At 37.6% G+C, this 27455-nt stretch overlaps 2 protein-coding genes across 3 annotated transcripts in view; one reads left to right on the top strand and one right to left on the bottom strand.

The window, feature by feature from the left end:
• The window catches only part of LOC145765238 (magnesium transporter NIPA2-like), a 39634-nt gene that overhangs the window by 5090 nt on the left and 7089 nt on the right, over positions 1–27455 (bottom strand). The window lies entirely within an intron of this gene.
• On the top strand, positions 878–26742 carry LOC145776492 (WD repeat-containing protein on Y chromosome-like). Of its 2 annotated transcripts, none has more exons than XM_082587822.1 (21): positions 878–1006; positions 1681–1877; positions 2166–2277; positions 2679–2763; positions 2991–3097; positions 3199–3375; positions 8794–9091; positions 9182–9456; positions 9780–9889; positions 10041–10241; positions 10462–10726; positions 13324–13462; positions 16830–16935; positions 17790–18106; positions 18198–18344; positions 21654–22084; positions 22291–22512; positions 22613–22873; positions 24666–24776; positions 24865–24974; positions 26328–26742. In XM_082587822.1, exons 2-21 carry the CDS (start codon positions 1699–1701, stop codon positions 26539–26541), a joined length of 3867 nt encoding a protein of 1288 aa, XP_082443948.1. In that variant the 5' UTR covers positions 878–1006; positions 1681–1698; the 3' UTR covers positions 26542–26742. The 2 variants fall into 2 exon arrangements, with proteins under 2 accessions (XP_082443948.1, XP_082443949.1); XM_082587823.1 differs by having other exon boundaries at positions 21663–22084.

Here is a 27455-nt window from a genome sequence, read left to right on the forward strand (position 1 = left end):
TGTGACAGTTCGCAGGCAGTTGTTGATTGGCACATCGACAGGGTCAGTATGGGCGCTTCTGCACCAAGTAGCAGCACAGTATTCAGCAGAGGCATAGACTAAGGCTAAACCACTTAAACCACCTACAACTGTCGCTATAAAGTTATTATGCGGAAAACAATCATCAGAATGGCACCCCCAGACCAAGCATAGCGCCCTTGTCAGGGCGAACAGCACCAGCTGTTGTAGGTCAAGGAGTGACCATTCTGCAACTAAATGCTGAAGGCATCACCAACGCTAAACTAGAATACTTTGTCCTGATTTTGATTTTCGACCCAAAATTAACGTTTTGTACAACTTTAACAGCTGATACCTTTAAGCCTGATAAGTTAAACTAGACTGTAAAAAATTTATTATTCTTACATACGCTGATGTGCTTAAAGAGAAAGGTAAAAGTAAAGTGTAGTGGAAAAAAGCAATGATGTAATTTTTTTAGACACAAAATTCATCAAAAAATAAGTTAAGACTACCAACAAAATGGTTGGAGTGCTTGGTCAATCTAATTAAAAAACAAAAGAGCTTAAAATGTAAAAATTAAACCCATGTTTAGATCGTCAGTGCTAATTTATAGTTTATCAAAGCAAAGTATTAGGACTGACAGCCATGAGCTAACATAATCAAGTAGTTATGACGTCATAATCAACATAAAAGTGATTATAAAAGATCAAAGATTTTACCAGATATCATGGAGCTAAAATTGCTTTGGTGCGATCAAATATTCGTTAGAACATGTTTATAACTATGTACTTTTCTGTTTATAAAGAAAAAGTTTTCATTTTACTATGCACAACGACGTTCAATCAAGTAAATTACGATAGCAAAATTAAAATAATATACATTCTACCAAATCGAACGGTTGAAACTAACAAGGGGTGCATATTGTTTCAGGTTTTTACATGTAAATGTGGTAAGCTTTATTTGTACAAAGTGCGAAAGAAAAAGTTATCCGGTTTCAACGCTGTGGCAGGTAAGATGAACTTTGTAGCAATACTTAATAGAGACTTGTTTTACTGAATGGTCACTAATTGCTGAAAAACTTGCCTTTTAACAACTTCATTGCATGTCGCACCGCTGATACACATTTATCGGTAAAAAGGGGTGTTCGCAACCAAATTTCGTTTCGACTCCACATGACGTTTACAATCAACGCGGGATGTCGGTTTGATTTACTCAACAATCTTAGATGAGCTTTCTGATAGTGCAATGCAACCTTGAAACACTTTGTAAAACAAAAATTTCAAAATAAAAACAAAATTCATAAAAATGTTGTAAAATAGCACTATAAAATTTTAGTGTGCAACATTGCACCAAGTTTTTAAAGACTTATATATATAAAAATAATTACAAAACGTTCAAAACAAAACTTTTCGAACGAAAAAAAGGTTTCATTTTGAAATCCGTTTTGTACACTACTAGGTACCGATGATACAGAAGAATGTTCATAAAAAAATTTGAAATCTACGAAAGCCCAGAAAACAGAATTCAATCAGTGTTTGAATTTATTTCAACTATACATTATAGAGTGGTTTATACTAATGTTAATGCTGGTTTGTCGATATCATTAGTTTGACATTAAACAATCTCAATTCTTATCCCGCGTATTTTGCAAGAAAAAGTTAAACACAAAGTTTTTCTGCACAGATTGAAAAAATACTAAACATGGAATTGCTGAAGCTGCCTAGTATAAAAACAAAGGCACCCAACCCATCGGCATCAGCTAACGACAGTTCGAGGGACAACACTGTCGTGCTTCCATCGATGACTAGCGGGAGTAGTGGTGTAAGCACTGTGCCGAGTTGGTCGCAACTGAGTTTAGATTCAAGCGTTTCATCAGAAAGGTAAGCGAGGACAAGTTCAAACCACAGTTCAAAGGTCAAAGGACAAATTCAAGTCAAAACCTCAGTTCAAAGCTTAAACAAAAGTTCGTGGAAAAGCAACAATAACACTTGTGACAAAGTATATTTAATAAAAGACACGTATTTTAAAGCTTTGCATACAATTTACTTTAAGTAGAGTTTAAAAGGTTGATGGGTGTAATGAAGCGTTGTTGGTAAACATATAAAATTTTTAGTATAAACGCTCAAGTTGATGTTAATTAAATGTGACGCAATTGCGTTATCTTGCAGTGTTATACATGAAGAAAGTCGTCGAATCACTCCTCAGAAGTCGACACAACCCGCAAAGACACAAAGAAAACAGTCAAAACCGAGAATAAAAACTCAAAAGAAAACTGCTCCGGTTACTTCTAAACAAATAAATTATGCAACATTTAAATTGCAGAGAGTTGCGTAATGTTCTACCAAGCTATAAGCACAAAGCTGAGTGATCACTGTATCATGAGGCAAAGAATTGCCACTGACTGTAACAATGACAATCGGCGTTAACAATGGAGGCTATACTGCAATACGCTAATTGCTTAATGGGCAATGCATCGTAAAAAAATAAAATAGTAAAAGCGACGTATCCACCTCTGTGCCCTTTCAGTATCACGCCTATTCTAAACAAATACTCGATTTGCATATCTGTAAAAGCTTATTGTAATTATTCTATGTAGTGCGAGTACTGTAGTCCAGAAGGTGGATTATACATACATTTTCAATTTTTCACAGCTTACTAACATATAGCATTGTTTTTCTCAGACAACTCGATACGCACGGGGGCAAAGTATTGATGACCAGATGAATTACAATCACTTGAGAAGGCTCGAACAAATATTCAACGAAGGTAATACTGATTGTTTAGTTTAGTTAAGCAGCCTATATACAGTATAACGAATTTTATTGGCCATTGTTCACCCTCTCAAAATTATATTTGTGTTCGTTTAAGGTTTTATTTGACTACATTCATAAAATACCACATACCTTTCTGTGGGTTGCACCGAACAAAACTTGACAGTATTTATTAGATTGTTTTTTATAACGACGTTTTGTTTTAAAGACATTTACAAACAGGTAACAGAGATGGACAAGGTTTAGATATTGAACAGTTCCGAATTGCCATGAAGAAAACAATGGGAAGTGATGTTGATGACCAAGAACTTGAAATGTTGTTTATGAAGGTAGAAAGTTATGCTAGTTTCAATAGCAATGTGCGTTTGCATTATTTATTTGATGAAGCTAATCGACTTAAACCTGACATTCCACGCTGCCGCGTTTGTAGATCGACACAAATTGCGATGGTACGTTAGACTGGGGCGAATATCTCTCGTACATGCTTTTAGAGTATCAAGAAAAAAAGAATATGTTTAATCTGGACCAAGACTGTCCCTTCCCTATGCCATGGTCATCGAAAGCAAATTGCCACACAGATGCTATTTGTAGCATTAGACTGCTACAGGTGAGACTTGTGTCTGGAAAATTGAAAAATTATTACGATATAAAAATATAAACTGTGATTTCAACATAATCTTATTTCTCAGTACCTACGCAATATTAACTTACCAATAATTTTGTTTTTGGTTTAACCAGCCTGATAATAACATGCAATTTACATTTATCTATTAAATGCTGGTATGTATACAAAAATCTTATCTCCATACATATTTATTACATAGCAAGCCTATGAATTTATTTCGATGTTGTGACAGCGCCTCCATCTTATCCGAACATTCCGTCTAAACAAACAACGACATACTGTGCTAGTGTGCAAATGTTAAACAACGCAAATAAATCCAGGTCATTAGTCACAAAACATATTATATTTTTCAACCATTAGTCAAAACTACAGCAGTCCGATCAGGCAGAGAATGACCAATTTTGATACAACAGTTATTGATGAACCGACTACAGATATTTTTCGCTATTTATTTAACACGGCTAGTGGCAATGTCTTCGGAGCTAGCGCAAGGAGATATACGTGCACAAGCTGTGTAGTACAGTACACACTGAGTGTGTACTGTATAGTCTTGTAGCTGTCAGATGCACATAAAAAACGTTTCAGACCATGAAGCACTGGAGATGTATATTTCACTCTCATGCACAAAACCACGTCCACTAACAAGATTGTAGTGGAGTGAAAAAATGTGAATATTATAACATTGGTAAACTCTTCAAACCCTCGCTAACAAACCCATGCGACGACTTTATTTGACCCTTTTATGGGTCTGCTACTATTCGGCGAGTTCAATTCGGCTAGTCCGATTGTTCCCTACTCGGCAATTTTTTGAATTTTTTTTTTAAATTATTGGGTACCGTAGCCTAATTATCATTGCCGCTTTTACATCGTTTTAACGACGCTAAACATTAAAATAAGACCCTAACCTCTAACCCTAACACCTTACCCCAACATCTTACCCCAACCTCTAACCCTAACCCCTACTCCTAACCCCAACCCTAATCTCTAACCCTAACCTCAACCCTAACACCTTACCCCTAACCCTAATCCCAACCCCTAAAACGGCAATGATAATTAGGCTACGGTACCCGATAATGGGGTGTATGGGGGTTTGTGTAAAAGGTAGCACCTCTAGTTCTTCCATTTTCTTATATGAGAGTAATGGTAACATTGGTCCTTCATATAAACCCCAAGTCTCATTTATGGCTCCACGAAGTTGGTAATGCACACCAACGGCCACACCCTGGTAACGGCATAATGCTGGCTAAACTAAATGAGGCGCATGTTAGAACAGCTTTAACATGGTAGGGAAGTCAATCCCTTTAAGTGCATAAAGTCTAGAACGGCTGAAAAGGCAGAAGAACCATAAATAGTCAATGGCTTGGAAGGCATGATAGCAAAACGATGTGACCCGTTTAGGCACACTTTTGACGTTTAGAGTACAGTGGCTGGTCACCTTGGAAAAGATTGGAGCCTTACCAAGTATATATTCCATAGTAAACAATACTAGCTATTAAAACGAAAATGAGTCATGGAGACTGATCAGCGCCCTCCGGTGTGAAGACCCCTAAAAGCTACAGGGAAGGAGGAACCTCTTCAATGTGCACAGCTGCTCGTGATGATGGCTTATGCCCAAATCCCTCTGGAAGGCATAAATCTGATGGTAGACTGCTAAATACTAGAAAAAGGGCACTCAAAATAGGAACATGGAATGTAAGAACCCTTTATAAAGCAGGTCGATACGAAAATTTAAAACAAGAGATGTCGGCCATGAACTTTGATTTAATTGGGATAAGTGAAACTAGATGGATAGGTGATGGTAAAGTGACAGAAGATAGATTTGTTTTTGTATATTCAGGAGGAGAACAGCATATGTACGGCGTCGGTATGATAATGAAAAAAGAAATAGCTAACTCAGTCATTGGATATTGGCCAATTTCTAACAGAGTTATGATGATTAAATTGTCTGCAGCACCATTTAATGTAAATATATTACAAATCTATGCACCAACCCAAGAACATACCGATGAAGAGATTGAGTTGTTTTATGAGTCAATAAAGGATGTACTTAAATATACTAAAAGTGGAGAAGTTAATATAGTAATGGGCGATTTTAATGCAATAGTGGGTGATCATCATGAATATCCCACAACTGGTCGTTATGGATTTGGCAATTTAAATGAACGTGGAAGAAGGTTGCTGAAATTTTGTAAACTTAATGATTTAGTAATAGCGAACACTCTTTTTCAACATCCTGCTAGGCGGTTGTATACATGGCAAAGTCCAGGTTATCAATTTCGGAATCAAATTGACTATGTTATGATAAACCAGAGGTTCAGAAATGCAGTAAGACAAGTTAAAACGTATCCAGGATGTGACATAATGTCTGACCACAATCCAGTTGTTATGAAAATCCAAATAAAGCTAAAAAGAGTGAAAAGAACAAATATGTCAGAACATATCGACATGAACATGCTTAAAAATGAACAATATCGAGAGAAATTCAGTATTACAGTAAACAATAAATTTGAATTATTACAGCAAACAGAAATTCCTCAAGTAATTACACAAGAAACTATATATAGATAGAAGTTGGAATGAAATTAAAGAAACCTTAAATGATGCAGCTACTAACATTCTACCATCAAAGAGGAAAAATATTAAACAGCCTTGGATTACTGAGAAGATACTTGACTTAATGCAACAGAGAAAGAAAAACAAATTCAATAATCACAAGAAATATAAAGCTTTAAATAAGGAAATATCCCAATTATGCAAAGATGCTAAACAAAGGTGGTGGGAAAATCAATGCAGTGAAATAGAACATCTAGAAGCATCTCATAAGTCACTTGAATTACACAATAAAGTTAAACAGCTAACATGTTTGAAGAAAGTTGAACAAGCAAACAGCTGCATCATGGATAGTGGAGGAAAAATGTTATTTCAGGAAGAGGATATAAAGAGTAGATGGGAAGAGTATGTAACAGAATTATATGATGATGATAGAACATGTATGCCTGAAATTACCAATAATGAAGAAGAAATATTGATATCTGAAGTTGAGAAAGCCATTCAAGATCTGAAATGTAATAAAGCTGCAGGAAAGGATAACATTTATCCAGAAATGCTAAAAGCACTCAATGGCATAAGTTTAAAACGCATACACAAATTATGTAATGAAATATATATGACTGGATTTATACCTAAAGAAATGAATGAAACTGTTTTTGTCAGACTACCAAAGAAATCCAAAGCAAAGAACTGCAGTGACTTTAGAACATTAAGTTTGATAAGTCATGTACTGAAAATTTTGTTGAGAATAATTTTATTAAGAAATCGAAAATCTATTGAGAATGAGGTTAGCATGACTCAAAGTGGATTTATAACTGGTAAAGGAACACGAGAGGGTATACTTAACTTCAGAACAATTTGTAAGAGTTACAATGCAGTAAATAAAGATGTATATGCAATATGCATGTTTTATTGATTATGAGAAAGCATTTGATAGAGTTAACCATGAGAAACTGATTCATTGTTTGTCCAATATTGGTATGAATGGCAAAGACTTACGTTTTATTATCAATTTGTACTGGAATCAAAAAGCATTTATTCGCATGGAAAAAGATTTGTCTAAAGGAATTGATATCAAGCGTGGAGTACGCCAAGGATGTGTACTTTCTCCATGTCTTTTTAATTTATATACAGCAATGATTTTTCGATCCATTGATGATATGAGAGGAGTAAAAGTTGGTGGCTTGAATATAACAAATTTACGCTATGCTGATGATACTGTTCTGTTGGCTGAATCACAAGAAGATCTTCAAGAAATATTGGACAATGTTAACTCAATTGGTAAAGAATTTAATATGAAAATTAACGCTAAAAAAAAACAAATCAATGATAATCTCAAAATCACCAGACACTTCAGTACTCCAAATTATAATTGACAACGAAATTAAATGGAAGTGGTGGATGTGAAGCAGCGGTGACAACAAGGGCAAGATTGGGCTGGGCAAAGTTCAGGGAATGTGGGGAAATGTTGTATGGCAGAAAATTCTCACTAAGGATGAAAGGGAAAGTATATCGGAGCTGTGTGCGGCCTGCAATGCTATATGGTAGCGAGACATGGATATTGAGAGAGAGTGAACTGGCAATCCTGAGAAGAACGGAAAGGTCAATGGTGAGAGCAATGTGTGGGGTGAAAACGAGAAGGGAAAAAAGGACTGAAGAATTGTTGGATATGCTAGAGATGAGAGAGACCATAGACCAACTGGCAAGGGCAAATGGAGTAAGATGGTATGGACATGTGATAAGGAGGGAGGAAGGAAGTTTTCTTAGAAAGGCACTAGATCTAAAGGTGGATGGGAAGAGGAAACGCGGTCGTCCAAGAAGAACGTGGAAACAACAAGTGAAGGATGAATTTAAAAAAGTCGGACTGAAGGAGGAAGATGCAAGGGACAGGGTGAAATGGAGAAAAGGGATTAAAACAATTGCTGCGCGGAAACAATCGGCCACCCCCACTAGTGGGGAACAAACCGACGATGGATTATGATGATGATGATTATACAAAAAGTAAAATCTTTTTCATATCTTGGTCATTTAATAACTGAAGATGGGAGGTGTGACCATGAAATTCTTAGACGGATAGAAATTGCAAGAACTATATTTGGAAAAATGAAAACTATTTTAACCAATCAACGTTTAAATTTATCAACTCGTCTCAGGATATTAAAATGCTATATCTGGTCGACCCTATTATACAATTCTGAAACTTGGACAATGTCACAAAAAATGGAGAAACGGATCGATGCCTTCGAGCTCTGGACATACAGGCAAATGTTAAAAATTTCATGGAAACAAAAGATCACTAACGATGAAGTACTCTCCAAATTCAATTCAAGCAAAATGCTCTTACAAACAGTCAAAAGAAGAAAATTGAAGTATTTCGAACACACTATAAGGCAAAATTCATTACAAAGATCATTAATAGAAGGGAAGGTAAACGGTAAAAGAAGTAAAGGCAGACCAAGAATGATTTGGACAACAAACATCACAAAATGGACAAAATTAACTTATGAATGTGCAGTACGCACAGCTCATGGTCGAGAACAATGGCGCATTGTATCCAACCCTCCACACGAGGAAGGAACAAAATGATGATGATGACCCGATAATTAAAAAAAAAAAATTCAAAAAATTGCCGAATAGGGAACTCGCCGAAAAGGGCTCTCGCCCAATTGGACTCGCCGAATCGGACTCGCCGAAACGGGCCATTCCGTGTTTTTACACATATTAAGTTGCCTTACTATGCAACACATTTTAACAGCGACACATCAGTAAACTGCGGAATGTATTGTGGCACAAATGAGTAGTACATGTCTCTTAAATCTGTACAGTTCATCGCTTCTTTTCTGCATCTAGGCTTACACAACCAGATATAACCCCCATGGGGTCAGCGAACCAGATGATGCTGGAAGCAGATGGATGACTTTGTCCAGAGACGGGGTGATAAACATATGGGATCTTGACTGGGTTCAACAAAAAACGTTTACATTGGATCGAGTGAAAAAAAGCATTAAAAACCCTGGTGCAAATCTATTGGTAACAGACATGTTATGTATGCCAAACTGCAATACGATTGCTGTGGCTTCAGCAGCATACGAAATCTCATTCTACACAACGTTGTCGAGTATGATACAAAAGCGATTTCAGATCCAAGGTAATTTAAACATATTTTCTTTTGTGTATTTTGCATGCTGCTGCGTTACACATTCTTGGGTCAAACTCAACTAAAAACTTAATCTTGCAGATTTGAGGCACTGTGCTCTCACCATGGATTACAGCTACGATGTTCAGGATCCACAAAACGCTATTTTAATGTGGGGCGACACCAGTGGCAGCATAGTAATCATTCGTTTTGATGTCAATCCAAATTTGAGTTTGTTTTCTGCCCCACTGTGTGTCAATAATAAGATTTCGATGATAAGAGTATTGCGTGGAAACCTGCCTGGACTTCGAGCTACCATGTTCCGAAATATTCACACCGACTGGATTCGACAAGTGCGATACTACAAAAGTTTAAAGGTGGGGTAATAATAAGTACTTATCGCCCAAATTATAATTATCCAACATAACCACAGTAAGAAACAATACTGTCAAAACGCAAACTTAAACAATCAACATACTTGACGAGATGCTAGATCACAGATTAAGATCTGAGTGGAGTTGTTAGTAAAAGTTTTCAGTTGTAGTTGCATCCCTGGGTAACAAATTCCGGAATGGCCCGTTTCGGCGAGTCCGATTCGGCGAGTCCGATTCGGACTAGCCAAATAGTAGCAGACCCAACAAATTCAACATGCAACTAACAGTGTCAAGTCTTATAAATTTTACAGTTAACTTTTTTTCAGGGTCAGGAATGTCTCGTATCATGCTGCATTAAACCAGAAACAGCACTGTTTTTTGCGGATATTACTGAGAAAACAAATGGAAAGTCACAGAAAGAACCTCAAATGTTGAAGTAGGCTTCTATCTAAAGTGTAAAATGTTTCAAGAAAATAAATAGGCTAATTCTGCTTTGAGAAATGATATTACAACATTAATTTCAATCGCTTTTCCTCGTACACACGACTGACTCAATTCATCACAACTGTTGCTTATACGTCATGCAGAAAGTCTCACTTTTACATCAAGAAGGGAGTGTTGTGCAATTCATACGACCCCGAGTGGAACTTAATTGCAACTGGTAGCTGTGATTGCGTCGTCAGAGTGTGGAACCCTTACGTGGTTGAAAAATCTATGGTTGTTCTAAAAGGCCACACGCATGCAGTGATTCATGTTCTCATGCGAACATTTGACCATCAAGTGATTAGGTAAGTAAGCAATATTAAACATTATGACTGCCGGATGTAACTTAAGTTGGCTAGGGTAACTGAAAATAATTCACTCATTCAAGTATGTTACAGAACGAACAACTCTCAACGTCGTGTCTTCAACAGTTAGGCACACTTTTATGAGCTGTATTCTAAACATAACGTAAAACCAGGTGAGTGTAAGCTATAAAAACACAGTTAATGAGCTACTTTTTTGAAGCATAAGCAAAGACAGGAATGTGCGAATATGGGATTTGCGAGACTACACATGCAAGCAAACCATCAATGGTTGCAATATCGAGCTCGGCAGCGGTGAGATCACAGCGGCCTATTTCTGCAATCGGCAAAAAGAGCTTATAATGGCAACAAGTACAATAGGAGTGTTTCATCCACGCAACCCGGTTGCAGCACGACACAAACAGCAACAATACAAAAGTCACCAGAAACCTGTAATTGACGTACTTTACAATCCTTTATTTCAACAGGTAATGGTAAATTAATTCTCTGGCGTTTTTTGAAACGTAAAATAGGTCCAAGGACTTGGGCCAATGGGCCTATTATGGGATTTATTCACTATTCACAGGGGTTGTTATAAGAATGTTCCGTTTCTATTTTTGGAACAAGGGTTGCAAGTAGATAATCGTAACTCAAGTTATAAATATATCGGTTTTAACTCAAGGCGATAAGCATGTATAAGTTTGGTGAAACTTCTTGACGAATAAAAGAGAAACGAACAGTAAGTGAGTCATCAAACCATCAATTTGGAGTCAAATCCGCGATAATCACACAAAATGTACCAATAGAATAAATAAAAAGTGGTCCCAAACTTAATTCAAGTGTCGGGTATGAAAAGATAAGGTTCTCAATTCTCATTATATAAAGCCTCAAGCACTAAGGAAAGTATGGTGGCCAGTTCCTTTCTCTCGGCCGCCTTTCCTGCAGCAGTTATGCCCACCCAATTTATTACCGGAATGACCCGTTTCGGCTAGTTCCCTATTCGGCTACAGTTTTGAATTGTATTTTGTATTTTATTCCACAATATCGTTTCTGTTGCATTCTGACAATGAAAAATAAATTGAAATGAAATTTAGCACAAAATGTTTCATTAGTTTGAACTATTAAATTGAAATGTTTGCTCACATAAAATCGACCACAATATCGTTTCTTTTATAGTTGAAATTATCGAAGCTTTAGATGAGTGGGGTTTAGACCTAACCACTAACCAGGGGCAACAAAAATGGTTATTACAAGTGGTGTTTCAAAGATAAAACACTTCGCGAAAGAGATTTAGATCATTTAAAGTTTAAACGGACTTAAAGAGTGCCGAAAGCGAAAAATAGCCTACGTTGCTCTTGCCCGCAAAACAGCAGCTGATCGCATGGCTTCCTCATACGGTATAGAAATTTCAAAGTAGATGATAGAGTAACTTACGCTGCTGGAATAGTCACGTAACTATTCACTGCAATATTAAGTAAACCAGATAAATTAGACACGCTATTTTCAACGAGGTCTTCCCGCTGTGAGATCAATTATGATTCAACAGAACGCATTGTTTTGTTCGCAATGTGTGAGAATTAAATTTAAAATTGATAAAAGAAAAGGTGTTTAATGGTCTTGGCCGCAGATATTGCCTGCAATAATGACGTCTCTTACCGCTATTATCACCTAGCTAACCTGACATCACTGTTTTATGCGACCGCTTAGGTTTGACATCGACTTCAACGATCATGGAATGTTACGTAATAAAAACGATTATATCCTACACGCAAAAATAAAAAAAATCGATTTCTTAAAACAGCTCTTTCTGTTTTGTGTCGTGAGCTTTGCATATTGCTCAACAAGTGCATAAAGTTTAGAATTGACAAGAATCCATTAAATTTGAAATTTAAATTTGAATCACTGAAAATAAACGCATTCAAAAATTTTACTTTTCGACGCCGTTTCAAACTCCGTAATCTATGTCAACAATGATTTTGCGGCAGTAAAAATGCGTTCATTTTGAAAACTGCCAAGCTGGAGACAATAGCTTGTCCTGTCCTGTGTATACTGTATAGGTTGAACCTGTCTTTTTGAGGTGAAATTCACTTGCGAACATCTCGACTTATACTCGAGTATATACGGTATTCGATGAAAGACTGTAAAGACTTTCGATAAACAACAGAAGAGAAAACACTTCGCCGTTGTTAACGCTTTGAAGGTAAGTAATTAGCAAAACGTGCGATACGAGGTTAATAAAACCATAGCGGGTTTCCACTCTGCTTGAGATCATGATTTTTTGCGTTTTATTTCGATAACTTCACTGTCTTGATCGTTGTTATTCACTCGCACGAAAAGGAAATGAATTGGCTTGTTTTCCAACTGTTCCAATTATGAGCTAACAATACCAAAATTTTTACGACTAGGCGTACTGCATGCGTAAAACTAATCGTTTCAAGCAGCGGTTCTAATAAATTCGGTTTGCGACCTAGGTGTCAATATAAACAAGACACTAAGCTTAATCAAAGACTATTTTAATTGAGTAAAATAGCGTTCATGGTTATGACGTTATCACCTTTCTCGCCCCCTAAAGTTTTTTGAAAAGTCGGCGCCTATGATCGTGAAATAAAATACAAAATACAATTCAAAACTGTAGCCGAATAGGGAACTAGCCGAATCGGACTAGCCGAATAGTAGCAGACCCATTTATTACACCCTAGATAGAGGTGAGCGGTGTATTCAACAACCAGCTAAGTCGGGAGCCGAACCAGGTTTGCACAATTGGAATGCCAACGTCTTATCCGTTGCGCCATCCCACCGCGAATAGAATAGGCTACAGTTAGATACTTTGATAAAAATACAGCATGTCATTGTGACTCTTTGGACTCCGAGCTGGTGTGCATTTGAAGCGTTGTTCATCTTATACGACCGTAACTGCGCAATATGCACATACTGCCTTTGTACTTTTTTGGTATCAGTATTATAAACATTTTAAAAAATCCTAATTCTCCATGAATTTTCCATTTCAAGCATGTGTATACAGCACAGCAGGAGATAAAGCAGGAGATACGCATAATTCTCATTCTATTAATTTTTAACTCGACAGATAGTAACAAGCGGTGAAGATTCGATGATCTGCAATTGGGACATAAAAACTGGATTGAAAAAAATGCAGTTTTTCACGGGAAATGATCATGAAGTTACATGCATGGCATTTGATCCAACGTACAGAAGACTAGTAACGGGTAATTAAACTTTTCATGCAGTTTGTATTCAAAACAGGACCTGGTCAGTTCAAGAAGATAATGTAAATGAGATATGGTTTACATCAAACAATTCAGGATCAGACATCAAATATTCATTTACAGCAGCATTTTCGTTTAACGACTCAATTTATATCTTCAACCAAATGTAGTCAGGCCACTCGGCATGCAACAACTCAGCAAGTGCCTCAACTCAGTACAGGCCTTAAAACTCGTGTTTTTTTTCCGGCAGCCATCGTGGCCTACCGGGAGCTCCTTCTCGGCGGCCAAATTTGCGCGCTTGGAGGCCAAAATACAAATAACGATAGCACAAGTAAATAGAATTAAACTTGCAACAATGCTAAAATGATCACTTAACGTTGTTGAAGTTTTGGCGATGTTTTGCAATAGAATCGTTGTACCACGCAATAACTACTTTATCGGGATTGTAATCCAGTATTGCGGGACCATCTAACGACACTAAATTGTTTCAACTGCATACCGCCTTTCATAAAACCTGACCATTTATACCGATATGATGTCACCATTGAGGGTGTGAAGTCACTAGCCCATAGCGTGAACATTTCTCAACTATGAAGACACGTGTTTTCTCTTTCGATGTCAACTAACCTAGTTCTCCTTTTTACCAACGATTCAATGTCCGACAACATTGAATTGACATAAAAACGACAATATTGCCAGCCGATGTAAATTAGCACTTCGGATTAAGACTATGTTAAAATAAACGTCGGAAATTACAAACAAGACGTACAGCGCTGGTGATCACAGCTGGATATTCCATACAATAGCAAATGTTCCCGCACGATACAACAGTGGTTATTATGACGTGCTGACCTAATTCTGCGTCACTCTTTGATACTACATATTTTCGACAGTTAATCCACGATTATTCTATTGCGAAATTAAATAATTGGCTAAAAGAAACCGGCGGCCAAACTTGGCCGACCGAGGAGGGTCTGCTACTATTCGGTGAGTCCGATTCGGTGAGAGCCTTTTTCGGTGAGAGCCTTTTTCGGTGAGAGCCCTATTCGGTGATTTTTTTGAATTTTTTTTTGAAAATTATCGGGTACCGTAGCCTAATTAAAACCCTTAACCCCAAACCCCTAACCCGAAAACCCAAACCTCCAAAAAAAAAACCAAAACCCCAACCCCCCAAAAAAACCCAAACCCCCAAAAAACCCCAAAACCCCAAACCCCAAAAAACCCCAAACCCCCAAAAAACCCCAAAACCCCCAAAAAACCCCAAACCCCCAAAAAACCCCAAAAAACCTCAAAACCCCCAAAAACCCTCCAAACCCCAAAAACCCCAAACCCAAAAACCCCAAAACCGCAAACCCCAAAAACCCCAACCCCAAAAACCCTCAACCCCAAAAAAACCCCAACTTCAAAAACCCCCAACCCCCATACCCCCTAACCCCAAAAACCCCCAACCCCAAAAACCCCCTAACCCCCAACCCCAAAAACTCCCAACCCCAAAAACCCCCAACCCCCTATCCCCTAACCCTATAACGGCAATGATAATTAGGCTACGGCGCGCAATAATTTAAAAAAAAAAACTCGAATAGGGCTCTCACCGAAAAAGGCTCTCACCGAATCGGACTCACCGAATCGGACTCACCGAATCGGGCCATTCCGGACCGAGGAGGTAGTACCGGCGGTCATTCAAGCACTACTTAGCGGCCATGGCCGCGATGGCCGCCGGCTGCTTTAAGGCTTGCAGTAAGTACATTTCAGCTACTGCCAAGTCAGCAAATGAGAATTACTTGCTCAGTTCGGGCTTGCTTAATCATCGCTTGTTAAACTGAATTTGCTGACATGTAACACGCCAAGTTTCGGCTGGCTCAGTTGTCACTTTTTCAGTTTTGCCAACTTCAGCTACTTGCTGAAATGTTGCTGGTTTAGTTGTCGCCTATTCAACTGCCACATGCTCAGTTCACAACTGCTGACTTGTAGGAGACTCTCATCCAAATATCTGTGCCAGGTTTTCTTAAATTTTTTGGGTAGTATCCCCCTTGGTGTCAATTGTAAAACTTTGTGCCTCCCTTTTTTCGTTTAAGTTATAAATCAAAGTCAAACCATATAAAGTTTATACGTTATATACATGTTTTGAATTGAAAACAAACTTAAGCTTTATTTTCTACATTCCGTTATACATAAGTCAAAAGATTAAGTGGATCACAATTGATTTTCCTTGCATTAATGAGAAGATGTAGCCTAACTGCTTTTCCAAAGTCAGCAGTTTAGTTCGTGGTTTAGTTAAAGATGATGCACGTCGCATGTCAGATTCACAGTTAAAAGCCACTTTCGCACAAAAACGTAACAAGCGGCCATTGTTACCGAACAACGGACTAAACAACAAACGCAAGAAGAGCACTGGAAAATAAAAGTAAAAACTAGGTCACACGTCCATTAATCGTGACACAAGGTGTGTTACCAACTTTTCTGTTTACCACTTTTACAATCCAGTACCGGTACTTAGCATATCAGTACAACAGCCTAACACCTTCACGCCTCCCTGGGAAAATATTCATGCCCATTGCCCTCCCCCCCCCAAGTTGAACCACTAATCTGTGGGAATGCAAATTTGAACTTGAGTAAATATGAAAATAGCTAACAATATCAAGTGCAACTCAGACAAACGAATATGAACAACACGCAAATTTTAACAATCATCACTAGTGGTACACTTATACCAGTGCCGGTTTTTGGGGTGTGCAAACCGTGCGATTGCACAGGGCCCGCAAATTAGGGGGCCCGCAATTTACTTAGGAAACGCAGTAATTTTTGTCATTTCAAATGGAAAAAATTAATTCGATTCACAAGCAAGTACCGTTATCCTTGAAGTCAGTTGTGGCTTTAGGAATTAGCAACAAGAAAACAAGGAGACTCAGCTTTATTTCCGAAAAATGCCAGAGAATACATGATCTTATCCTTTTGCTATACCACCAGACAGCACCATTTTACAGTTAATACTGGGGGAGGCCCCCCAGACCCCACACCGCTGGTTGTCACCTTCGGCAAACACGCCGTCAGGCTTTGCCCACCAGCCGTTAAACTCCCCTCCCCTTTCAAAATACTTAGCTACGGTACGCTACTGAATTGGATCATTGTCATTGGGGCACGCAAAGCACATTCCACACAGCGCCCGAAATACCCTAAGACCGCACTGCTTATACACTAGGCTATCAAAAACAGTTGCAAACGCATTGTCCAATAAATCAATTATAAATTCTATAACTTTTAAATAATAGCATGGTTGAAGTAACATTTTCGTAATAGCCTAGTTTGGATAGCTAGATCATGAATATACAACTAAACACTCAAACGTTTAACAGTGATCGCTTTACAGGAGGACGCTGTGGCAACACCATAATATGGAATTTCCACAACGGAGAAAGGTTGAGATGTTTCGTAAAAATGGATAACCAAGAAATTGTGAATGTGAAATTCGCAAAGTAATTACGTATTTAAAACGATCCATCGATCTACTTAAGAAATATCAAAAATTAGTATCCGATTTTTGTGTCACACTTTTCCTATACCGGTACTTCTCAGTATAATATACAATTATACATGCAAAACAATGTTTATATTAATTAAATTTAAAATGAAAATAAGTTGCAAGCAATACCATTGAGGTAAAGATTAAGACCGCCATCACAAACTTTTGAGACCACGCTTTTAATTTATACAAGATTTACTGCTACTACGAGAGCTGATCAGTTTAAAAGTATTTGTTTTGATTAAAAATTCCCTGTGTTAATTTCATTTCAAAATAAGGCCAATCTCTTTTCATTACAAAAAAATTAAACGTACAAGGTACAAAATCAAAACGAAACACAGAACCCGAAGTCTTGAGCTATTTTTGCAGAAAAATTACCGTTAGTCATATAACGGTATTAATTATTCAAGCTAACAAATGTTTTAAAAAATATTTAAAAAATTCTAAGTAAAATTTTGTTTCAAGCCATTTTTTCTTGCTTTATTTCCCAGTAAGTTTCATAGAATAAATTTGTTTCAACCGATGAAAATCTGTTTCGAACAGCTGCAATAACTATTTTATGTAGACAGAAAAAAGGGGATATGATAAAGATTAGCTATGTTGACTTAGATAACCGCATGGTTTTATCGGTGTCTCCAAGGCGTAGCTTCCATACGACTAAAAGTAAAATGCTATACTGTATTTTCTGCTATTTGTACATTAAAATGAACGTAAGAGTTATGCCGAAATAAAGTTGATTGCTTGAAAACAGGTATATACTTAAAAAAGGAGAAAGCTGATACACGATCTTTAAATTTCTTCATCTAGAAACATGATCATGGCAACAAGTTGGAACAGACATGTCTGTTGCTACTCAGATACAGACGACATTGACACTGGAAACAAATTCTATCAAAAGCACAGTGATGATATTCTAAGCATGGATGTCTATAACCACAACTTAATCTTGGCAACATCTTCATATGATGGAGATATTTTTCTATGGTCGATTGAAGACGGAACGATAACAATGACATTCAACATGCACCTGAGCCTGCATCCAATATACAAATTAACTGACAAGTTTCAAGGAAAAAGTGAAACTGCGTTAAAAATAAAACGAAGCAGCTATGATCCTCACAAAGGTTAGGATCAATGCATGCAAATTATTGCAAAACTACTTTCATTAAGCTTCAGTTAAATGTGATAACATGCGGTATTAATCAAAACTTCTAGCGCAAGCTTACCTATTGAAGCATATCAACACATCTGGTCAAAAAACGTATGAGCGACGACGACATGGAGTAAAACCTGATGAAACTAAAGTTACGACAAACTATTGGATGCCAATAGGTATGCCTTGGTTGGAACAATTACAAACAGGTTAGTGTTCTAGTTGCGTGTAAGTCCTGGGCAATGGTTGAAAACTTCTCTCATAAGTAAAAATAATGTGAGGTTAAATAGTTACTCAGTAGCCTAGTTGAGACAGCGAATGGCGTAGCGGTCAGTGGAGTGGTGCTTCACTCCACTGGCCCGCGTTCAAAACTCGATAAGCCTCACTTAACTCTCAGTTGTAGGATCATTCTCCGTATGTAGTTTAAACTCTAAGTTGGTTAAGACGCAATTGCACTTCTTTTTTCAGTCTTGAATTTTCTACTTTGCAGCAGCCAAAGCAGTGGGGGTCAACTAACCAGGGTTGTGGAGTCAGAGGGATTTTCACGTACCCGGAATCAGCCATTTATAAACAGAGGAGTCGGAGTCGTATACTTTTCGCTCAACTCCACAGCCCTGCAACTAACCACACAACTGAGCAACCAAATAAAATAAAAAATTAGCACTCCAGGAAAGTCCACGGCTTGTAGGCCTCAAACACATAAATGTCATAATAGCCTACTTCGATATAAAAATAATAATAATATACTGTGAAGGGGGCGTTTTACCTGGCTATCAGTACAAGACTGAGCATTCACTAGTAGCCTACTGCCAACAATTGCGATTCATCTTAACTAGAGATGTACCGATACCAATATCTTGGCCGATAACGATCCCGATATCACTTTTTTAGGCCGATACCGATATTTTGGCCGATACTTTGGTGTAGAGCTCGACCGATATATCGGTCAGCCGATATCAGGTGTAGCTGATATATTGTATCGGCTATTTTTCGCCGATAAACATCGGCCAGCAAAAGCAAACTCAAAACCAGCCATACTTGCCTTTAGACGAAACACAAGTTGCTCAAACGTGCTTGCATAGCACGAACAATTGTTGCGAGAATGTGATTTCTCGTCCATTCTAGTGCGCGCATCTAGAAAATGTTAATACTGTATCCCTTACCTTCCATTCAAGCAGGAAAACGTTCGATTTTTACGTTGTTTCAACGATTGGTGACATTGCATCAGCGTAACAAAGGTGAACTCTTTGCTAAGAATCGGTGGGAGTGCCGGTACTTCTACACTAATCACGCGCAACTTAGTTCAAGTCTTACGTCACAATGTCTGGCTTTGATCTCCGAGTGATATTGATAAGGCAAGATTCGTTACAAAATGAGATCATACAAGTAGGCTATCACAGCAAGATGCAGCAAAATTTGTCAAGTTTTGGTATTATGTACAGTAAGAAAAAAAAGGCCCAGGGAAAATTAACTTTTGCTCATATGACATGTAAAAATAAACCCAAAGAAAAAATCCTAGTGAAACTTTGCACAGAAGAAAATAGTAGCGTCATTGTAGAAGTTGCAAAAATAAACCCCAAAAAAGGCCTAGTGAAACTTTGCACAGAAGAAAATAGTAGCGTCATTGTAGAAGTTTTCCAACCCGTGCCCAGAACATTGTGACGCAAGAAGCCACACGACCTCGTTCGGTGGAAGTTAATCACTTATGCAGCGTATTGCAGCTACACGGCGCTTTGACTCTCCAAGCGCACCTCGTTTCTGATGAAAACTGATGAAAGCCTTCGCTGAAATTTTAAAAAGCCTTACAAACCGTAGCCATACCTCTTCAATGGCGAAGAATTCCGACTGGACACGTTTGTCCGCCGTCAGCAAAAACGAATTTCAAGGCCTGGGTTGTTTCTTTTTTGTTCGGTGTTTTTTTGTGATTAGTGTTAAGAATGATTTTTCCATTACAGCAACTAATGCATAAACTTTCTTGGACTGGTTTGTTGCTTAATAACTTTGTTGGTAACAAACTTTTCGTAGCTGATATATATCGGCCGATATATATCGGTATTGGCGGAAAAATTTCATAAATATCAGTATCGGCCTGAAAAAGTGATATCGGTCGAGCTCTACTTTGGTGTTACAAAAAGAAGCAATTTTGGTACTTGCAAGGAATTATATCAAATGCTAAGTTTTACCTTATTTGCATAAAACTATTAAAAAATGCTTTCAATTGGCATAATTTATTAAAGATTCAGGAATCCAATCTCAACCGCATTGTTGTGTCATAATAGTAGGTTTTAGTAATGAAAGAATTGAGGATTGGGGTATAAGGGAAGAAACATTACATCATAATTGGGGTTTCTGAAAAATTAATAAAGTGTTTGCGCAAACTCTCCAAATATGCTTGATAATAAGATGTAAAATGTAAACCAAGTGATTTGTGTAGTCGTACAAAAACTATTCGACAAGTAATGTGCAACCTAAGTCCTAAGGGCGCTTGTCGTTTGGTTGAAAAGCTTTTGCCAGGCCAAGACTACCCAGATAGCAAAAATGCACAATTCTGCATCGCTCCCACCCAGCCAAACGCTCAAAAAACCTGTGCAACTCAGCTGCCCCCAGCAAGCCGGCTCCACCAGTGGGCGATTCAACTTCCACCCGCTAGCCGCAACAAACTCACCAAGCCCAAACAATGTCACGGCAGAATAAGTAGGCCCAAAAAGAAAGCAATGGGACCACAAATCCTCACTAAACCAATCAAAATGGTCCCGTTGCACCCAAGATGACAACCTCATTGCGAAGAAAGGAGGGTCCCCCCCCAGCCACCAGCACAAGGCTGAGCACTCACCAGCACAGCGAGCTGCCACGACCCGCCAACCACAAGGGTGCAGCTTCCCGGAATGGCCCGTTTCGGTTAGTCCGATTCGGTCCACAAAAGTTGGGACAAATTGATTGAAGCTTTGTCGTGGCAGATGGAGGTTGTCCTTAGTAATTCTGAAGTTTTTTTTTCTGCAGATTGGATTACGGTTATAATATTTAATATCTTTTCAGGAATTCAGGTTTAGAGGTTTTTTTGCAGATTAAATTACAGTTGTGATATTTAATATCTTCTCAGGAAGTACAGATTTAGAGATTTTTTTTGGCAGATTAAATTACAGTTGTAATATTTAATATCTTTTCAGAATTATCGATTCTTTGCTGTTTGCATGTTTTTTCAGACCTTCTGATGATCCGTTAGGTGAAACAATTTGTAAAGGCTTCAAATAGTAATAACTATATTTGATTTACTATATAAAAAACAATGAAAACTATTAATACTACAAAAAGTGCTCAATGCCAAGCAAAAAGGCAAAGCAGAGCGAATTAAATCAAATATAGTGAATAAGACCTTCTGATGATCCGTTAGGTGAAACAATTTGTAAAGGCTTCAGATAGTAATAACTAAATTTGATTTACTATATATATATATAGTACACAAATGTCATTAATCTTGCTTAAATAGCATGGCATAAAATTTTTTAATTCTTAAGTAGAAATTTCAGAACCGGTTGTAGAAGAAAAATCTTCTTTATTGTCAAACTCATCAAGTGCATCATCATCCTCAACAAAATCGAGCACAAGCAGTGACAAACACCTTTGGAAAATAATTGACAAAGCAACCTACAAACTTTTGTTTCTTCAAACAAGAAGCATCGGGCCATATATAGGAACCTTAATAGCAGCTGGATGTGAAGGTTGGCTTACTACTTGGTCGATCCATCAATATGGTGGAATGTTGGGTTATTTTCAAGCTTGTAAGCAATCCTATGGCACTATTGTAACTTCAATGGTCACTGATTGTGATAACACAATCCTGGTAACTGGAGACAGCAAGGGATACATCCGAACATGGGATATAACAGACTATTGTAATGATGATATCTTGCAAATGAAAAAATCAGTGGAATTAAGCAACAGTTTTTCGGTAAGTGTAGGTCTCAACTTCTGGCAATAAAAGCACATTATCATGATTCATGAGTAGGCCTATAAACAAGAATAACAGTAGCATTGTGGTGATGGGTGATTTGATAACATTTTTGTAGAAATTAAACTTTTAGTTTCAGCAATAATAATAATTTGAATGCTGAAATACATACATATACAATGCATAACAAAAAGCCTATTTTCCAGCACAGAGAACTAATGTATCACATGCCAAAAGACACACCCCCGAAGCTACGAATATCAGTAAGAGCACATTTAAGTGCCATAACTTCTCTTGCATATGTTGATTCTCATAAAATAGTTGCATCAGGAGGAGTAGATGGAAGTGTAAGATTGTGGAGTGACAGTGGTCGCTACATTGGAACATTTGGCCAACATAAGCGTTGGAATGTCAAACTACCAGTGGAGGTATATACATTTTATAAATGTTTAAATACAATTGCACTTCATGAGTAACTTTAGGTGCAATGACCTTAACAAAGCTATAACAACAAATTTGCATTCTCAGGTTAAAGACCTCCCTGCTATCATACCTTTTGATGTCCACAGAGTGGCTTCATTCAACACTCTTTGCACAGCAAAAGGGAATGCACATAATCATTGGGGGAAGGTGAAAACAATGCAACCATCAATGTCTATGCTGAAGAAAGCTAAGAACCAAAAGCAACGTAAAAGTTTTGCTTCAGAAGTTAGTTTAATCACTGAAGCTTTATTTCCTAGAGATTCAATCGAAGAGCAACTTGCAGCTATGGAAAAAAATCTACTTGAGGTAAATTTGTTGCCAATTTGTATCAGATTAATGGTCCTACATCTCTTTCACCATCATGGAAGAATTAAATACAAGCCAATTAGCTCAACAACAAATCACACCTGAGCAAAACGGCTGCAGCTTTTGTAACCATGCCAGCTACAGACATGCACTTCACTAACCAAACACTAACTCATGCATGTTTTGGTTAACCCTCCAAGAATTGCAACTTCTTCTGTTTATTGACATCTTGGTACATCACTTACTCATTGCAGCTAGTAATATCCTTTTCGTCCCAGAAACATTCATGAATATGTATAAAAACATCACTGCATCATTTCAGTGTAGAAAAAACACAAGCAAACACTTTATTCACCTTAGCGACTTGGTCTGCGTCAGTGTTTTAAACCTCCTACAAAAAGTAAGTTTTGGAGCTATTGATAATAATAAGCTTGTAAGGCTTTTTCAGTCGGGTCTGCTGCTATTCGGTGAGTCCGATTCGGTGAGTTTCCAACCTCTAACCCTAACCTCTAACCCTAAAACGGCAATGATAATTAGGCTACGGTACCCAATAATTAAAAAAAAAAATTGAAAAAATCCCCCGTTAAGGGATCGGACTCACCGAATCAGACTCACCGAAACGGGCCATTCCGTTTTCAGTCCAAGGGTCAAAAAAATTCTACACTTCAATTCAAACTAAACGATTTGTTATGTACAGGTACAATTGCGCTCGAGTGGTAGTTGGTAACAAATCCACATATATATATACAGTCTTCAAAATTAGCGTCGGCAATTGCCGACGCAGATGCATGAATGGCACATTAGCGTCGGCAATAAAAATGTTGAAGCCACACGAGCGCTTGTAAGGACCACAAGATTACAAAAAAAAAAAAATTTTCTTAGACTACACCAGACTAGGATGTTTTGATTCAATCGTATACTATTGCTGAATGTTTTATTTGGGTTACTTTCTACTTTGCCGGCGCTTAGACGCTTGCCCAATGCTCAGCTGGAAGAATTGAAATTAATTGGTTACCAGTACCTGGTTGAGCAATTACCGTTATTTTATAATAATTCAACGTCGCTAGTTGTCGAATTAATGTAAAACAAACGTAAACATTTTATTGGGCATTGTTGTTACGCAAAATGACCTGACAATAAAATTAAATCAGTTTGTGCTGACTCGAACGTTGAATTAACCCAAAACTAACTTACTCCCTCCCCCCCCGTGAGTTATTTAACGTGAATTACTGTATCAGCGTGTGTATCGCGTTGCCCGCTTTGTCGCTACTTTTTGTATTATTACATCACAATCACAACCAATCAAACAATGCAGTCGTGATAGACTCCTCTAGTATATTTTTCGCTTCTCGTTTTACATGTTTTGGTATATATAATCTTTCCGTAATAAATGTTTACAGCAATTGCCGAGGCAATTTAAACTTTTGCCGTTTGGCCTCGGCAACGTTTTTGCCGAAGTAAAAATGTGCTCATTTCGAAGATTGTATATAATACATGATATGATAATTACTTGTTACTGGTGCTTCAAGCCATCAGACTTAATAAACAAAACTGCCAGGAGCCAGCTCCAACAAATAATAAGTTGAGTTGGACTGAATCTTTAAAAAAAATGTTAAAACCCCCTTGACCCCTAAAAATCGTAATGACTGTATGTAAAGCCGATCCCAAAACACTAATTCAACTTCACAAAACTTTACCACTGTGTTCAAATCTAGTTTAATACTGCTTATTACTTTCAACAGCATAAATGAACTAATTTTTTCAAAAAAGAGATATATGTGCAACTTTTCAGGAATCATCTTTACTTGTAAACAAGGAAGCTCGAATGCGCCGTGAAAGTGTTACAGTATGGCTGCAAGACAAGCCTCACTCAATAATATGTCCACAAATACAAACCCCTTCAGTAAGTCAAGTTGCATGTTGTGACCTTAATAATCAAAACAACTGACAATTTTAATGGCAAATAAACCTGTGCCGGTGATCTCTTTCAGGTACAAGAAACATTCAAAAGACTTGAAGAAGGCCTAACAAGCACAATTTTAGGAAAGATAAATTATAAACCAAAGAGACGTCATAAACAACCAACCATTGGCAGGCTTAGGTGATGTACATATATCAGCTAATGCTATTACTAAAAACTTTTTATTTTTTGATAAAACACGACTAAAAATTTAATATAAATGCATAGGCCAGTGGTTCTCAACCGGGGGTCCGCGGACCCCAAGGGGTCCGTGAAGCGATTTCCGGGGTTCCGCGAAAGTTTCCGAGTTTCAACATGACGGATAAATTAAGAAATTTAAAAATTGTTTGTGCTTTGTTTATGTATTAGCCTACAGTGATTCTTAAACTGTAAGTCGCAATGCACTGGTGCGTCGTTTGAAATTGCTAAGGACATTGCACAAAGGTTTGGTTTCTTAACTAAAATATCATATAAATTACTTAAACCTTTTAATAAGGCTATGTTGGCTATGTTCAACTAAATTCTTTTAAGACAACAGATTGTTGATCAATGATTAATTTAGAAATACAAACGTTAGTCAGCAGTCTATCACCACTCACAGTTTTGCAATGACTGTGATTATAACGAATTAATATTGATTTCAAATGAAAAAAGGGAGAAATTCTTTGTAACAGTCGCAAGTATTCTATTAACTTTTGATAAAAGTTATAGAAAAACATCAAATGAGCATATAGCTTACCGATGTTTGATCCTGTGTGCCAACATATAGCTCATAAGTCATAACATAATTTCGTCAATCTCATCAATCGTCAAGTGCGTTGCGAATTCAGCAAATTCTTTTAAGTGTGTTGCTTTGAAACTTATGTAACATATGATTCCATAAGGAAACGCGATATACCAACATTTCAAATTGAAATTTTTAGGGGTCCGCGACCGCTTCGAAGACACCAAAAGGGGTCCACCAAGACAAAAAGGTTGAGAACCACTGGCATAGGCAATTACAATGTGTATGCCTAGCCTACTGAAATGGATAAATTATAGAAAGAAGGCTAATATAATGGGTCTGCTACTATTCGGTGAGTCCGATTCGGTGAGAGCCTTTTTCGGTGAGAGCCCTATTCGGTGATTTTTTTGAATTTTTTTTTGAAAATTATCGGGTACCGTAGCCTAATTAAAACCCCTAACCCCAAACCCAAAAACCCAAACCCCAAAAACCCAAACCCCCAAAAAACCCCAACCCCCAAAAACCCAAACCCCCAAAAAACCCAAAAACCCCCAAACCCTATCCCCTAACCCTATAACGGCAATGATAATTAGGCTACGGCGCGCAATAATTTAAAAAAAAGAACTCACCGAATAGGGCTCTCACCGAATAGGGAACTCACCGAATCGGACTCACCGAATCAGGCCATTCCGAATATAATGACTGAGTCTCATGAAAGCATACATCAGCTTTACAAGATAGGCTAAACATTTTTCTAACATATTGTTTAGGTTGCGAAACAAGAACCCAGCTATATTCGGTTTACTGCCATTTGTTGAAATCTACTCGCCACAGATTCCTAAAGTTCCCCAAGTGGTGCGAAACCATTTGAACAACCAACACACTAATGCTGTTAACGCAGCAAGTAAAAAGCAACACTTACTTCCTACACTGCCACAAAAAGGATCAACCCTGATTGACCTGCATAAAACTAGTGACTTCTAGCCTAATAAATGTCATAACATATAGCAACTTTTCAAATATTTAATGAGGTCGAATGTACTAGGTGACAACTCGTTTCAATAGAAAAGTTTATATAACTTTGCATTTACAAAGCTTTTAAAAGCTTAAACTGAGATGAAAACTTGTCAACTTGAAATGACAACTACTGTGAAATTTGGTGTCTTTTAAATACATATCATGTGTTAAAACAATTCAACATGGTGCAGTGCTGTTTCTTATATGAGTGCAGTGCGTGAAAAACCACCATCAAGCTGGATCGAAGTTTTTCAGATGTCCAACACTCGCAATGTGAAGACTGAGAAGTTAAGTTCAATAGCATAGACAAACATTACACCAAAATTAATACACTCCTCAAGTTTTAAGAGCCCCTCAAAAGCCAAGGTATGGTACTTACTAATAACTTCAAGTGTGTTTCAACAGCTATAAAAATTAGATCTATGAAAGTAAATGTCAAACTTCACCTTTCCTATTGCCGGTCTGCAAGGTTATTTTCATTTTAAAACCGGTCCGTGATAGAAAAGAAGTTGGAGACTGTTGTCTAAACCTGTCTGGGTGGTCAAGCTGACAAGTCCACTTTAATCCTTACGATAGGTTTACTGTTGTCTGGGGCTCAACAGGACCAGGGGACAAGCATGGATATTTTCTACCAAATTAACCTGCGGTTTTTTACCAATAATCCGCCACTAACCGTTTTAACAGTACCATACGATATATATATATAATATATATTTCTGAAAATTGTCTGTGGCAGTTATTTTCTCACTCTATATTGCGATAAGAGTTCCGATTGGGTATTAAGGAAATACTCCAACAACGATCATCTTCAACTCAAATAGCATAATAACAATGCTACAGAATAAAATGCTTAAAATTTGGTCATCTTCAACTCAAATAGC

This window comes from Aplidium turbinatum, chromosome 1 (assembly GCF_918807975.1).
Source record: "Aplidium turbinatum chromosome 1, kaAplTurb1.1, whole genome shotgun sequence".
NCBI classification, from domain to species: Eukaryota; Metazoa; Chordata; class Ascidiacea; order Aplousobranchia; family Polyclinidae; genus Aplidium; species Aplidium turbinatum.

Coding starts and splice junctions, on each gene's coding strand:
- LOC145776492 (XM_082587822.1), top strand. CDS start 1,699: ATGGAATTGCTGAAGCTGCCTAGTATAAAAACAAAGGCACCCAACCCA. Junction 3,376..8,793: donor GTAGCATTAGACTGCTACAG/GTGAGACTTGTG, acceptor TTCTGCATCTAG/GCTTACACAACCAGATATAA. Junction 18,345..21,653: donor GTTGGAACAATTACAAACAG/GTTAGTGTTCTA, acceptor ATTCTTAAGTAG/AAATTTCAGAACCGGTTGTA.